Source organism: Gymnoscopelus braueri, assembly GCF_963280865.1.
Source record: "Gymnoscopelus braueri genome assembly, chromosome: 1".
NCBI lineage: Eukaryota > Metazoa > Chordata > Actinopteri > Myctophiformes > Myctophidae > Gymnoscopelus > Gymnoscopelus braueri.
The window spans coordinates 49,885,913-49,903,024 of record NC_137603.1 but is presented as its reverse complement, the minus strand read 5'-3'; the positions used below and the strand labels follow the sequence as shown (position 1 = coordinate 49,903,024).

The 17,112-nt window shown below is 40.7% G+C and overlaps 1 protein-coding gene across 1 annotated transcript in view; it reads left to right on the top strand.

Annotated features, from left to right (window-relative positions):
• Positions 1-17,112, top strand: part of cep89 (centrosomal protein 89) — a 103,883-nt gene that overhangs the window by 36,464 nt on the left and 50,307 nt on the right. The window contains exons 16-18 of the mRNA XM_080434862.1: positions 2,393-2,560; positions 3,438-3,579; positions 9,476-9,565. Of these exons, the coding sequence (XP_080290988.1) occupies positions 2,393-2,560; positions 3,438-3,579; positions 9,476-9,565 (400 nt within the window). The remainder of the gene's footprint in view (positions 1-2,392; positions 2,561-3,437; positions 3,580-9,475; positions 9,566-17,112) is intronic.

Here is a 17,112-nt window from a genome sequence, read left to right as displayed (position 1 = left end):
GCTCCAAAGTTCGTTTTTTCCCCACTAATCTTCATTATGCAGTGTCCTGACACTCAAACATGCACTGAATGTCCCTTATGAGCTGCCGTTCATGCAGAACGACATGGAGCTGGTTGCTTGTTTCTCTCACAGAATCTGGCAACACCGAGGACTAGCTTCCACTAAAATAGGCGATTTTCGTTGTTACACAGTACTCCATTATGCCAGTGGAAGGGGTCTCCACAATGGACAACAGGGGCTTCTATGAAATAGAAGCCCCTGGCCCCTTGGTGAGTGATTAGCGACACATCAAAGCAAACACAAGACTGGATCTCTCCTTTAACATGTTAGATTCATCAAAAACACCCGTCCTTGGTTCTGGTGACTCACCCTGCCCTCCTAATACGTGAGGGGGCCATGTTTTTTCAATTACTTTTTTAATTTCATTTTTTTATTGTATTTCATTTTTTTCATTTTCCAAAAAAATATATATAAAATAAATGAAAAAAGTATTTGAAAAAACACGGTCTTCTCACGTATTAGAAGGACAATATCAGTCACCAGAACCAAGACGGACGGGTGTTTTCAATGAAACTAACATGTTTAAAAGTTACACTGGGTTTGTATAGGGTGTCTGATAAAATCAAATATCTAAATACTGAATCAAGCAACTTAGTAGATGATAAAATGACCCATTTAAAAAAAAGGTGAAATATATCCCTTTAAGACCAATCAATTTCAAGCAATTAACACAAAACCATCAAATTGCTCTGCCCCCCCCCCCCCCCAGTGACCATGCGTCTTTTGAGCACATAATACTGTTGCTGCCTATATTTGATATAATCTGAATGGGACTTTTCATGCAGCTAAGTCTCTGTTAAGCGTAAAAAGTGATATTGATAAGATATATAGATAGTCAGCATTGAACACATGGATAATAAGCTGAAGTTGAATGTCTTAAAAAGTAAATGCATGGTAATAGGCTCTAAATATGCTCTCAGGACAGATCAGAAATTCAGCCTCTCTTTGTAGGGTGCTATTATTGAGCAGGTTAAAGAAGTCAAACTGGTGGGTGTCACTATTGACGAAACATTGTCATGGTCCACTCAGATTAATAATACAGTGGTGAATGAGTAATGGTATCTATGCCATTAGAATGAGTGCTAATCTGCTAACTAACACAACAATTAGACTACTCATACAATCTGTAGTTCTGTCAAATCTGGACTACTGTTATCTGGTCTATAGTGCATCAAAGCAAGAACTTGGTAAACTTCAGCTTGCTCAGAACAGAGCGGCAAGACTAGCACTTTACTGCTCTGTCGGGAGTCACTCCCATCCACAATACTATTGTGGATGCTATGCATGCCAGGCTATAATGGATGAGGGTGGATGAAAGACTGGCATGCAGCCTTATTCTGTTTTTAAATAATGTGTATTCCTCACAGAAACCCTTCAGTTTTTGTTTTTTTTCAGCTATTACCTGCAAATGAAGGACATGGTTATAATACTAGACAGGCACTAAATGGACACTTTACTTTACCTCTGCCTAGAATCAATGCACTTAAGAAAACAGTAATTTACAGAGCCATTGCCTACTGGAATATGCTCCCGCCACATTTGACTCTAACAAGAAATACATTTGGTTTAAAAAATAAACGTAATGAAGCATTAATCAGAAAGGAAATTAGATTATTAGATTATTTTGGGGGTGGTAGTGGCTCTGGGGTAGAGTGACCGGGTAGAGTGAACTAGAAACCGCAAGGTTCCCAGTTCGATCCCGGGCTGTGGCGGGCTCCCCCATAGTTAGTGTCGAAGTGTCCTTGAGCAAGACGCTGAACCCCTAATTGCTCCCGATGAGCAGGTTGGTGCCTTGCATGGTTTCCTCCGCCATCGGTTTATGAATGTGTGTGTGAATGGGTGAATGTAATGCACAATCCCTGTAAAGCGCTTTGGATAAAAGTGCTATATAAATGCACCATTTACCATTTATTTAGATTAGATTAGGTTGTTATTATTTTTGGTATTTTCGAACAGACAAACCTGTTTTGTTTTTAATTCTTATTTTACTGTTAATGTAAATGTTGTTCTCTAAGTTTTGTTTTTGTTCACTAACATTGATTATGTTGTACTGCATTTTATGATTTGTATTGTGATGTTTTTTGCCTGGACCCCAGGAAGAATAGTCTCCACTACGGTGTAGACTAATGGGGATCCTTAATAGACAATAAACAATTAACAATCCCACACAATACCAGCATGTAACACAAGTAATGTTTTTCACATTATTTAAATTTCCAGTTTTAAAAATTACCCTTTGCCCTGCCTATAATAATGTTGTTGAATACAGCAGTAAAGGCTGTAGACAGTAGTGTTGTCTTGTTTCTTATTTCATGTCATGTGTGCCCCACAGCCAGTTGGAACAGGAGGATAGAAGGAGGCAGAGTGAGGTGGAGGAGTTACTCCACAGAATGTCTGCTCTGCAGGAGGAGAAGAGGAGTTTTGTCGTAGAGAAAACCAACCTGACAGTTGATATCAGGAACGTGACGACTGAGCTGGATCTTCTACGACAGACTGACAGGTAACTCTGCTACTATTTGCAGTCAAATCTACTAGTAACGCTACTAATATTAAAACAAGTACTCCTGATATGGCAACTGATTGACTAAATCAAATGTCAGAGTTTTTTTGCATTCTGACTAATCTTTCAAGAACCATAGAATATTTATATTCAGTATGATCGATCCCCTGATGGTTGCTAATCACGGAGGGTTTAAATGTGCTTCTGTGAAGAAAAAAAAAATGTCATCGCGACCTCCCGTTCGCTTGTTATACCCAGTTGAAAATAGCATGTTTCGCCAAAAATACATAGTAAAACACAGGAGCCGAGATACAGAATATTTCCCAAATACTTTAACCAGGAAGTGAATGGAGCAGTAAATCTTTGGATCGCGTTATCTCCTGGTTCTGTGTGAAAAATGGGAAGAAAAAAAAATACGGAGATCTCCGTCAATGGCGGTGAACGGGTGGATTTAAATGACGGAGATCTCAATGTGAGACACAACATTTTGAGAAATGGCTTTCATTGTTCATTTCACTCAGCTAGAACGGCCTAGTAATTTCTGAAAATGTTATCACTTTATTGTAATCCGCAGTCTCGAAAAAGACAACATTGACAATATTATATAATACGTAATATTGCTACATAGCTACCACTTCTAACACCACAGTCAGGAGCCAGCCAGAGATGAGCTCCATCTCCTTAAATCCAAATGGCACTCAGAATCCAGTGAGAGGAGATAGGCAGTCACATTGTGTGGATGTGTGAGCGTTCGTCGGTGCAGTCGTTCTCATTTGGTTCATGCACTTTGTGTCACAATGTCACGTTGTCTGACTGAACATCACTGATTCATCATCTTTCTTCTTCCCTTTTCTTCTCTCCCTCTCTCCATATACAGGCGAGCCCAGCGAAAGATAGGAGAGATGGAGAGACAGGTGGAGGAGTGTAAGGAGAAAGAGTCAACGGCTGATCAGTATTTGGCCTATGTTGTCACTGTGGCTGAGAGGAGCTGCCATGAGAGGGACCAGCTTATATGCATGGTACAGCACACACATGCACACACACACACACACACACACACACACACACACACACACACACACACACACACACACACACACACACACACACACACACACACACACACACACACACACACACACACACACACACACACACACAGAGCATCTCGTACACAAGTCAAAATATAAATGTAATGTCTCTATTCTTATGCACACACTCTAATTGAATTGCAGAAGAGACAGTTGCAACAGACTGTGAGGATCCTTTGAGAAGTAGATAGACAAAGAGAAGCAGTGTGTTAGTAAGAACATTTTATTTATATAGCACCTCTCACACAGAGAGATCTCACAAAGTGCTTTACATACAGTGAGATAAAAAAACTAAACAAGGTATTGAAGCAGAAAAAGGCTGTACAGTTCATCTCAAGCAGGACAACAACACGAGCATGGAAATAAAATCGTGTAGCATCAGCAAACGCTTGTTCAAATAGTAGGGTTTTAAGGTTGTTCTTAACCCATTAAGACCGGGAATCCATCTGTGTCATTTTAAGATTTCTTTGGCTATTCAAAAATAGAAGATCTACAAGCTCATAGCGTGGCACCAAGTGCCGCGCTATGAGCTTGTAGATCTGCTATTTTTGAAAAATCGTGAGAGTTTGTGCAAATCTTTGAATATATATATACTTTTAAGGCGAACATTTTTCACTCCAATTTGCTTCTGGAACAACATATTTTGAGATGGGGTCTGCGGCCAAATACATATCATTTTGGGGGGTCCTTGACATGAAAAAGGTTTGAGGAGAACCACTGATATTATAGCAACTTAAGTTTTTTCAAAAAACTGTTAGACATTTGTAGAATCCCCAGATTCTACAATTCCATTCCAAAGTTTAGGAGCTACAGCCTGAAAGGCTCTGTCACCTTTAGTTTTTAGTCTAGTATGGGGAACTTACTAAACGGTGGATATAGACAAAAAAGGAGCCAATCAGTGGTGTAAAGTAACTAAGTACATTTACTCAAGTACTGTTCTTGAGTGCAATTTTGAGGTATTTTTTACTTCACTGGAGTATTTCCAAGTTTCAGTACTTTTACTTCTACTCCACTACATCTGAGAGGTAAATATTATACTTTTATCCACTACAATTATTTGAAAACTTTAGTTACTAGTTGCTTTGTTGATTTTGATTATTATTACAAAACATTCATTACCCACTTCAGCCCTATATACATTTTGTCCATTGGAAAATGACCGATTGAGCTTGTAGATCTGCTATTTTGAAAAGATTTTTATACATTTGAAAACTTGTGAAATGGAACATTCTGCATAATGAGTACTTTCTACTTTTGGCACTTTAAGTACATTTTGATACAAATACTTTTGTACTTTTACCCAAGTCAATTTTGAATTCCAGACTTATACTTGTAACAGAGTGTTTCTACGTTGCTGTATTGATACTTTTACTTAAGTAAAAAATGTTAGTACTTTTTCCACCACTGGAGCCGATACAGAGAGAAGCAGGTAGACAGTAGCCTGGTTCCAGACGAATCTGAAAATTAAATTTGCCCCTCGGAAATGCAGGTTCCACACAGAGATTCCAGACTAATATCTACGCAGTGATATTTGTCTGGACATGCCAGGCTAGGTAGACAGAGAGGAGCAGGTAGACAGTGTCATGATTTATGACGTCATCTAGCACACACATGTGCATCTACGTAAGCATATTGATATCCGTGATACGATGACCATCAAGTACTTTATCAGAGATACTGACGTCTGTGCACAATGATACAAGATGTATGTTCTATTTCCTATCCTTTCTGTTCTTGTCCTTGTTCCATATCTTCTGGTCAAGTCATGTGTCCACTGTACAATACTGTATTCTCTATGTGTGTATTAAACTTTAGAGCTTGTCGTGTGATACTGCCTGGTGTCAACTGGTTCTCCGTGCGTGCGTCTCAACAGAAACCTTCACTCACCACCACCCTTATAGATGGAGACTCATAGGGACCATTATGTGGTCAGCCAAAATCACAACAGACAGAGAGGAGGTGTGTGTGTGTGTGTGTGGGGGTGTGTGTGTGTGTGTGTGTGTGATACAAATAATTGCGTTATGGGCTGGTTGTCATTTTATGACTATAGAGGTCAGAGCGGGCACCTGTTGCTATGGGAGACCTGTTGCTATGGGATACTTAAAAAGACGTTGTTTTCGGTATCCAGTTCTTAACGGTCTTCCACAACCTGTAGGAAATGAGAGCACAAACAGCTTGTATGCTTTCATTCTTGTGTGTGCTACACTAGCATTTACTCTTACACATGTGTTTTACCTTTACACACACACACACAGTACATCACATTTAAATCAATGCTGATGTTTAATTCATTATTGCATTCAATGGTTGAATGTATAAAACACAGAATTGCCAGCGCTCCAAAATCCTTCTGGTACGTTTTAATGCACGGGCATACACGTCCGTGTTTCGCCGTCAAGCCTTCTTCAGCCTGAGATTCAGATTCACTTTATTTTTACTGTGATTCATGGATGACAGGGGGAGACTAGGTTTTCAAGCCAATTTGTGTATACGCAAAATCTTTGGTCACACAGTATTCTATTCTTCAATATTGATGGGATAAATACGATCTAGATCAAATTCTTATTCCCTCTCCCATGGTAAGTACATGCATTTATCACATGATATAGAGCTACTGTTTATTTTCCAGATGAGCAGGCAACATACAAAAAGAAAAGTAAATTGTACAGGAACAATCTATTGCACAAAGACTGGCTCATTGTAAAATCCCAAAGATAAAAAAAAACTACATCTCTAATACACAGTTGGCAGCTAAAGAGAGTATACAACATAATCTAAAGGTATACAAATACTCAAGATACATTTCACATACAGTAAAGGAGCTATTCCATCAACACACTGTGAAGTAGAGAATACGAATACAGTCCCTATGCAAGACACCACAAGGATCACAAGGAGCCAAAAGGCTCTGTGTAAACGAAGACACAGACCTATACATGGACAGAGTTCAGAATTGCACCGATCTAGATAGAGTAGGGGTGTGCCGATATATCGTCCCGCGATATATCGCAATATATCGTGACGATATGTATCGTTTTGGGGAAAAAAAATATCGTTTTTTTTTTACAATAATAATAATCAGGCATGCAAACAGCCCCGAGGTGAAAAGGGTGACAACATGTTGTTTTTTTTCGGGTCAGGTGTCACACTATTGCCCTATTTGGATTCAAAACGGCTATTGTAGCTGAAAAGCTACAAGTTTGCATGTCTGAATAATGCAAAAACAGAAGTATTTGTTAGCATTTGCTTTTTTTCCACCTAATATATTTTCATAATAAAAAAGTCCCATATATCGTATCGTATCGATGTCGTGAGCCCAATATCGTATCGTATCGTTTCATGAAATTAGTGTCGGCACACCCCTAAGATAGAGGAAGAGAGAACAGAAATAAAGACAAAAGAGCTATTCTGGAGCTCTTCATTGAGACCTTCTGTGTGTAGTGTCTTCATGATGAAAATCCATTTGCGCTCAGATCCAAGCGATCAATGTGAGTTAGAAATCCTTAGAACAGCACAACATGTGAGGGTTGAGGCGGGGTGACCGGCAACATGAAAATGGCTAGTAATACTGTGGGTGATTAGCGTAATTGCTATGAATTCGGTGCCACGCTATGAGCTTGTATATCTGCTATTTTTGAATAGCCAAAGAAATCTAAGAATGAGAGAGATGCGTTTCCGGATTGAATGGGTTAATAACTCAAAACCATAAATTTTCGGGCCAGGCCATGAAGTGCTTTAAAAGCAATCGGCACAATGTTAAAAATCAATCCCAAAACACAGGGCAGCCAGCGCTGCAACTAATAGACAAACAGCCACCTTGGCTGAGCTCCGTGCTCTACCGAGCATATTTTATACTTCTGAATCTGTCTGGGTATTCTGATCACCGCCCCTCCACTCACAAGCCTGCTTCTCTGATCTCTACCCTACATACCACACACTCCCATGCTGTCAGATAACTAGCTGTTGAAATAAGGGCCTCTTATTTAACATCTGGCACCTAATTGAACTTGTCAAGGATCTGTTCAGCTTGGTGATGTACAGCAGCTTCCATCACCCAGACACAAACTCCCCATGCAGAACCACTGAATCCCTGATATCAGTTGTGTCTTGTGCACTGGTGTAAAGTAACATTTACTGAAGTACTGTACTTAAGTACACTTTCGAGGTATTTTTTTTACTTTACTGGAGTATTTCCAATTTTCTGTACTTCTACTTCTACTCCACTACATCTCAGAGGCAAATATTGTACTTTTACTCCACTACAATTATTTGAAAACTTTAGTTACTAGTTACTTTGTAGAATTATTACAGTATAAAACATACATTAACCACTTTAGCCTATTTCATACCTAGGCTATTTGAAAATAGCCGATCTACAAGCTCACAACTGGTCGCATCGCGGTGCGTTGTGAGCTTGTAGATCTGCTATTTACTTTTGGTACTTTAAAGTACATTTTGATACCATTACTTTTGTACATTTACTCAAGTAAATTTGGAATTCCGGACTTTCACTTGTAACGGCGCTCTTCTACATTGCAGTATTGATACTTTTACTTAAGTAAAACATTTGAGTACTTTTCCCACCACTGGTCTTGTGACACAGCTTGTTTAACAGAACAGATCATATGGTCTAGCTGTCACTTTAACCACTTCTGTCCCCAAGCATTTGGATACTTTAACCACACGAACCAGTCCTGGGAGACAACTAAGGGGTGAAAGTGGCTTAGGGTTTAAGTGGTACACGGTCCCTCAATGTACAAATGATACATTTCCTGCACGGTTGACGGCAGGGGGAATAGAACTCCTGCTGTGTTAGTGCATTGCTCCACCCAAAGCCCCGTCTGTGACCTCCTGCTCGGGGACCAGCAGTGGTTCCGACCGAATGGTTTGAAACAACCTTTTACACCGTTTTCTTTTTGTTTTGTTGACATTTTACATGGAGGCATGCGCATGCGTGTTTCACATATTTCTACATGCTAAATCTGGCACATGCTGACAAAAAAAACTGATTTAAAAGTCTGTTTCAACCTGTCGATGAATTGTTCCATTCACTACTACAGACATGTGTAGGATACCACGGCTACCTTTACATTTTGGATATGATGTTCAGAAAAAAGTAAGAATTGGACATTTTCGCCTCAGCCGGAACGTATAATGCAGCGGGACCACACCCCGGAGCTACAGCGGAGGGGGAGCCCACAGATGGGGCTACTCCACCCATGAGGCTACTCCACCCATTGAGCTACACAGGGAATGCAACCAAAAACCCTGGCAGTGTTTTATTGCTGTGTTATGTCCACTAGTCAAGGTCCTTAGCCTCTGCTACCGTTGTCACAGCGGCTACTGAGGCCAATCCCATAGCCTGCGGGTACACCGTAACCATGACAACACAGCCCAACAGTGAGAACAGATCCCATGGGTCGAACTGCAAATCTCCGGTGTTGACACAAAAGCGCTAATAAACAGCTTACACTTTGGGAAAGTGAAAAACATTTGTGCATATGGTAATGGCCAATGTCCATGTGCAAGTTGAGATCAGTTGCTCAACCCGCTGTGGAGAACCATGCGGAACAGACACTGAGAGTGTGACTGACTTTCCTTAATTACATGTAGGATTGTGCACCAGTGAACATCTTTAATGATCACTCCTTTCTCTTTCTCCTTTCATCTGTCCATCATCTCTCCCTCCCTGCAATCTTAAAATCATCCTCACCTCTCTCCCATCCTCCCTTCCCTCATCTTTCTCTCCTCTCCTGTTCTTCCCTTTATCCTTCGTGCTCCTCATAGCTCCGTAACCCACCCTTCTTCCTCTCTCCTTTCCCAGGCCTCCAAGCTGGATCAGGACAAGAAGGGGGTTCTGGGAAGGATACTGGAGGGGACAGTGCACCTTGTAAAACTTCAAGAAAAGGTCAAGGTAAGGTCAACATCTCCTCTGCTTAACATCAGCTCTTCAGCATCTAGCTAACATCACCTCAATCTGGGAACCCAGGTAAAATAAAAAGGAAAAACAGCGCCCTCTGCTGTTTTTTACTTTTGAATTTGACTCTGGGGGTAGCTCCCGATAGAACGTGGGTTCAGGAAATAGGCCTGTTTGGTCTGCCCTCAGCCCTCCTCTTCCGGTGGTTCGCCTATGTTTTCATTCCCACTAACACCATTTCTCCCACGGAACATGGATCGTTTTGGTTATAAGCCCACTTGTTTCTATGATGGAACAACAAATTAAAATGTTACTAACTTTCCGTGGTTTTGTCGGCTCCGAGGACGCTATTGTTAAATGCGTTTGAGTTTGTTTCTAGTGGGAAGCGAACGCGCAGATGTGAATCCCGTCCACTACATTTGATTGGGTAAAGCGCGGCCTGCTTCCTGACCTGAAGGCACGCCCACTTGTAGGCTAATGTTGACACGTTCTGAACGGGGCTACCGACAGATTCAGCAGCGCAGCTCTGAATCTGTTCTTGAGAGATTAACATCACCTAGACTCAACATCTACCTATAACATCTTTTCCGTGACATCTACAGTACAGCATCACCTCCTCAATTTCACCTGTTCATCATCTACATAGTATCACCTCCTCTACATTTTCTACCTTGCCTCCTCATTGAGGAGAACCATCACAGCCTCCTTCTTGGACTTAAAAAAAGAAAAGAGAGAAAAAAAAGCATTAAATATTAGTAGGAAATCAGGTGAGACTGTCACATTTTCTTAACCAATTCAATCCGGGAACGCATCTTTGTCACTTTAGATTTCTTTGGCTATTAGAATTTTTTCAAAATTTGTGAAAAGTTTTGGCAAATCTTTGAATATATATATTTTTAAAGCGAACATTTGTAACTCAAATCTTTGCTTCTGGGGGTCCATGTAACAAAAATATTTTACAAATGTTCATGTTAAAAATATATGTATTCAAAGATTTACACAAAATTTGCAAAAAATAATTACAAGCTTGTAGATCTGCTATTTTTTTAATAGCCAAAGAAATCTAAAATGACAGAGATGCCTTCCCGGATTGAATGGTGTTAATTATACAAACTTTCTTGGACCACAGGAATATAGTCTGGTGCTCTGACACTTGTACTATTGCTTGGTTACAATTACTATTACAAAATTATTCTACTGCTGTTGGAAGTGTATCTTTTAAGACTCAAGAATAAAGAAGTCCGCACAGACAGCTGCTGCTTTAAGTAAACTTTGATATTCAAATCACAACGTTTCGACCCCATTGTGATTTGCACATTAAAGCTTCCTCAGAGCAGCAGCTGTCTGTGCAGACTTGTTTTAGTATTGTTACAGTGCGTATCTCTTTAGTCCTGCACCAGCGTCTACATGGATTTGCATAACAATTCCTTTTGACTCAGTATCTTTTAAGGGTCCCCATATTTGAGTAAAGAATGTTCCCTTTAAAAAAATATATATTCATAGATTTGCACACATTTTCAAGATTTTTCAAAAATAGCAGATCTACAAGCTCATAGCGCGGCACTCGGTGCCGTGCTATGAGTTTGTATATCTGCTATTTTGGAATAGGCAAAGTATAAAATAATGGTTATAGCTCAAATCTAAAAGGACACAGATGTGTTCCCGGATTGAATGGGTTAAACCCTAATATACATTGTTGACCGGTGTCCCCTAGGGGTCTATACTTGGTAGCAGGTCCCCTCCATTTTTTCCCTCTACACCAAATCTCTTTGCCGAAAATAGCCTATCTACGAGCTCACAGCTAGCTATACTACAGACTGATAGAACATCTGCAACAGCCTGTGTTGCACACATTGAAGGACCTGTTGCATACAGTATGTTAAACAGAGTATTTAGTTTGGACACCTTTGCAGCGGTTCTTCTATTCAGCAGTGTGTGGGGCGCGATGAAAATGTATGTGTTATAAGAAGTTAAGATTAGTGTTATAAGATTCTTTGGATGAAGAAGGATAAATAGTTACATGTTACAACAAGTATTGTAGGACTGATTCTTTGGATTAACATTGTGAAAACGGGGGGTGAGGAGAGACCCCATATCTGTGTTTGCCTTAGGCCCCAAATCTCCAATCCTATTAAATATTGTGGTGGAATTAAACTTATCAGCTCCCTCTCTGATTTAACTAACTTAATTTAGCGCCGTCTTGATTTTGCACTATGCATGAGGAATTCCGGTAGGAATTGGCAGTGGGGGAGAATGAAGTGGCACGACGATGGAGGAAACGTGTTGAGAGTGGCTTGAAAAGAAAAAAGAAAACGAGAAAACCTTCTGTTAACCCATTAAAACCGGGAAAGCATCTGTGTAATTTTTGATTTTAGCTATATACTGTATATAGCAACATGCGTTGTTATGGTTCAAAGGTCAAATCATGTCAGTGCAGGAACAAGTCACGTTATTCTCCAGGTCAGGACTTCTGCAACGTTTTGTCCTTTGGGGAAAAACAAAGGAAGGCAGCTGTATCTGAGTGGGTAGAGAGGCCATCTGGGAATTGGAGGGTCACCGGTTCGACCCTCGGCACGCCCAGTGTACATGTCGAAGTGTCCCTGAGCAAGACACCTAACCCATATCAACTCCCCCCGCGTGCTTATCAGAACCATCTGAGTGAGCAGCCATCAGCTTGGTGAAGCTGTACAAATAATTTCCCCTCCCCTATATGGACCAGAAACTACTCCCCTTTCCCTTTCCAAAAGGATTAAAAGCCCCTGGTCCCTCCTATCATACAGTTATAATGTAATTATCAATTATTTACATGAAAAGGGGACTATTTCAGAAGAGCCTCTTTTTGCAGAGGCATGGCTTATCTAGCAGTAATACTTTTGTTCTGCATCTGAGCCAGCAGTGTTGCATTTATAGTCTTTGGATGCCACTATTCCCATTTCATTTTGAACCACATGAACCCTTGCGTCCCTATTATGGGGCAAACATTTGATAAATAACACTGTAGGCAGATCTACGTACAAGCCCACAACACTGGCGATGTGGTAATAAAGGAGTGGACCAATTATAGAGCCCAGGGGGGGCCCAAGGGGGGCCCAGGGGGGGCCCAGGGGGACCCCTGTCAAATAATTAAATAGGGTTTTAAGTGGGTACGGTAACGGCTCACTCAAATGATCGCCTTAAACACAGTATAGACAATAGTCAAATCATCTAATAATGTGATTACTGACCAAAGCACATCAGGTAGTAATCAGTAATCAGGTAAACACAACGCATGTACTGAACAGTAAACGTGTTGTGTCATCGTTCTAGTAACGTGGTTCATGGTGTGCATGTAAAGTATCAAGTGCTTTCCATGACACCTGAGGAACCTCCTCCAGGCACCTTCAGACTAATGGTGCTTAATCTAACAGGTGAAAGGCTTTGTGAATTGTGATCCTCTTCAAAGCTCTCAGTGCAGCCAGGGAATTACACACACACACACACACACACACACACACACACACACACACACACACACACACACACACACACACACACACGTGGGCGTGTGTGTGCATGTGTGATGAATGTGTGTCGTGTGAGACGCTGCCAGGCTAATTGTGATCTGTACATAAATTCACAGGAGACTAAATCAATGTCAGCCAGCGGCTGTTGGCTTCTGATTCTCACTTCATCATCTAGTGTGTGTGCGTGCGTGCGTGTGCGCGCGCATGTGTGTGCGCGCGTGCGCGCGTGCACACACACATGCGTGTATGTATATGTGAGTTGGGTTTCAGCTAGAGGCTCTAGGCTAGCCATCTAAGCAGAACAGGCCAGTGTTTGCGTGCGTGCGTGCGTGCACGTGTGTGTGCATGCGTGTATGCGTGTGTTGGAGAGTGCTGTGCTTGCGTACATATGATATGTGCATGATAATGCCTCCTATAAGAGGTAATGTCAGTTCAGTGGGTTCTCAGTGAGATGTGGCAGAGACAGAGACAGACGTGCATGTACAGACGTCACGTTACAGATGTGTATGCCTGCTTTATAAAACGATGATTATAAAACGATGATGACATGTACAAAGTGTGTGAAGCAACAGTGTTTTTAACCTCTTGTATACCCTAGTGGGTTTTGTAACTGGGTTAGAATTATCCACTATATTTTTTGATTTATCGTATAATCAAGAAGTGCCTTTTCTTGGATAATAATTTTCACTTTTTTATTTTTAAACACAACTGCGTCAGAAGCATTGTAGCCAATGGCATCAGAGACGTTAATTTCCAATGTTGTCTTGCGGGTTGTGACCAGGTTTTCTGGTGTGTAGTTTGTTGGACTTTCATTGGAGTGGTTTGCTCACTGAAATAAAACTACAAGTGGCTGCCGGGTTCAACCACAGCACCTCTTTCTTATTGGTTGACGACACCAGGTCAAAGTTCACTAATATTGAACTCTGCAACCGGAAGCTCCACCCCCTTGCTGCCAGAGCATGGAAGTGAACAGGCCGCTGACACTTCTGAAGTGTTTGTGTGACCGTGCCCTTATGCAGTCTGCTTTTAAACTGCTGTCATTTTTAACCACAAACGGAATTACAAACTACAAAATCTGTCTAGGTTTCATCCACCTTTAAACCTGTTGGCTATACAAAAAGGTCAAACAGGGTACCGTCTAAGGTCTACATTTTTAAATGGCTTCTTTATTTTCTCTCGCTGTCCTCTTATCAACCCTACCCCCCCAACCTTCATCTTCACCCACTTCATCCTCATGTCTCCTGCAACCGTCTGTTAGGTCAGTGTTAGGAGAGATATATAGTCACTGTGTCCTCATTTCTCCTGGATTAAAACTGACATCAGAGAGAGAGAGAGAGAGAGAGAGAGAGAGAGAGAGAGAGAGAGAGAGAGAGAGAGAGAGAGAGAGAGAGAGAGAGAGAGAGAGAGAGAGAGAGAGAGAGAGAGAGAGAGAGAGAGAGAGAGAGAGAGAGAGAGAGAGAGAGAGGAGAGAGAGAGAGAGAGAGAGAGAGAGAGAGAGAGAGAGAGAGAGAGAGAGAGAGAGAGAGAGAGAGAGAGAGAGAGAGAGAGAGAGAGAGAGAGAGAGAGAGAGAGAGAGACTGTGAGAGACTCTGCTCTGGGCTGGGAGACAAATCTTGTATGTCCAAAACCGTCACATTTCAGGAAATGGAAAAACTAACAAAATTACGTTGCATCCAATGTAATTATAATGTAGTCACAAGCTCTTTGTAATACTTTTCATTCGTTAGATATTTATAAAACCCACACAGACAGACTTGACCACTTTTAACCTGGCATCCCTATTTTGGGCATGTCATTATAGGTGAAAATGTAAAAAAAAAAAATAGAAACCAGCATAAAAAAGTTCATTTTTAGAAAAAAAAATGCTGATTTACCGTACAAGCTCATGTGTATGACAATGTCATGCAAAGTTAGAGATACAAGGTTTCGCCTAGCAGCGATCATATGGAAATAAGGTGAATCATTTTTTATCTGAACAAGTTCAACGTCTCCTCTGTGGGGAATTTGTATTGCAGGCAGACATAAATCACTGAACATTACAGGTGTAGACAATAACCAAAAACAAGTGAGACACCAAATTAACAATTAATTAAGAATCGTCAAATGAGTGAAAGAGCAGAAAATGACCAAGGAAGTCAGGGTTGTGGTAGTCAATTAAATTAATGTCATTTCTAAGAATGCTTTTAGAGGTGTGCTCTATAGAGGCCCCTCCCACAACTTTTTAAGCCAATCACAGGCAAACAGTATGGCATATCAAAACACTGCATTATAGTATAGTAATAGGTTATGCCTGTATTATAACTTTTTAATAAACATTACATTGTCCAAAGGTCATTAGATTGAGTCAAGGTTGAGTTTTGACATCAGTGTTGCCGAAATGAGTTTTCCTGTCTTCCCCTCCTGTGTTCCATTCACTGGCTTTCAACTTTCAACTTTAGAATTGTGCAGATACCCTGTATACACTTATACTGTTTGTTTGTTTGTTTGTTTACTGTTGAGTGAGAAAACAATGTTGCACATTAAGCTAATCATCTGGGGACCCCCCAACATAATTTGGAGATCCCCCTTGGGGTCCCGACCCCCAGTTTGGTAACCAGCGGCTTAGAGGAGGGCTCTACCTGACAAATGGTGCATTTATATAGCACCTTTACCCAAGGCGCTTCACAATGTGCATTACATTCACCCATTCACCCATTCATACACCTATGGCGGAGGCAACCATGCAAGGCGCCAACCTGCTCATCTGGAGCAATTAGGGATTCAGTGTCTTGCTCAAGGACACTTCGACTCTAACTCTAGGGGGAGCCCGGGTTCGAACTGGGAATCTTTCGTTTCCCAAGAGGCCGCTCTCCTGAGCCACTACAAAGCTCTGTGTGATGATCCATCCAACCTTTTGTCCAACCCTTGCCACATACATATTTTGAAAAAGGTATTTCCAAACATAATCTTTAGGATTTTGTAAGTATTTGTGAAAATGTTAATTAACGCTTGGCTAACCAGAACAAAAATATTGAAAGCTTGAGAAGGTCCAGGACTTAACAAACTTGGTCAAGCTTCAACACACTTTAAAACTGCATGCAGAAATATATATTTTTTTTTAAAAGGAATTTGTCTGACTCTAAGTAAATGGGAAAACAGGTCAAATCAAGCTATCCCTTTAAACACTTATACTATTCCATTCACTAGCCAAACTGAAACATTCAGTCACCATGGGAACGTGGCTCATTAAAAACCTATTATTTTCATGGTGTAGTTGCCAAGAGCAATTGCATCACTTGTGTTGGGTCTTTAACCCATTCAATCCGGGAACGCATCTGTGTCATTTTAGATTTTAACTATAACCATTATTGTGTGCCGCGCTACAAGCTTGTAGATCTACTATTTTTTTAAACATCTTGAACATTTGTGTTGAATACATATATTTTTTTGAAACGACATTTTTAACTCAAATCTTTGCTTCTGGGGGGTCCCTGGAACAACATATTTTGATGGGGATCGGCGGCCAAAAACATATCATTTTGGGGGTCCTTGACAAGAAAAAGTTTGAGCACCACTGATATAGCAACAATAGTTTTTCAGAAAAATTAAGACATTTGTTGAGACATTCGACAGTTACAAATGTTCGCTGATAATAAATATATATTCAAGGATTTGCACAAACTTTCAAGATTTTTCAAAAATAGCAGATCTACAAGCTCATAGAGCGGCACATAGCCAAAGAAATCTAAAAGGACCGAGACGTGTTACCGGATTGAATGGGTTAATGAATGCAAGGAAACGGTGCCCTTTTAAAGCTGAAGAGGTTGCTGAAGAGAGACTGAGAGAAGAGCCCTTCACAACCTGAAAGTCAATAAATGACCACCTGCTTTCCTACAAAACACACTATTTATATATGCAATCAGGCTGTTTACATGCAAATAATAATGGCATATTATAGTAATCATGTTTTTCTGCTGCTTGACAGGTTGTCATGCTGTTGATCTTTTTTTTCTTCTTGAATCCAGTGATGTCCTCTCAATCCGCTGACATTTTTAAACTTGG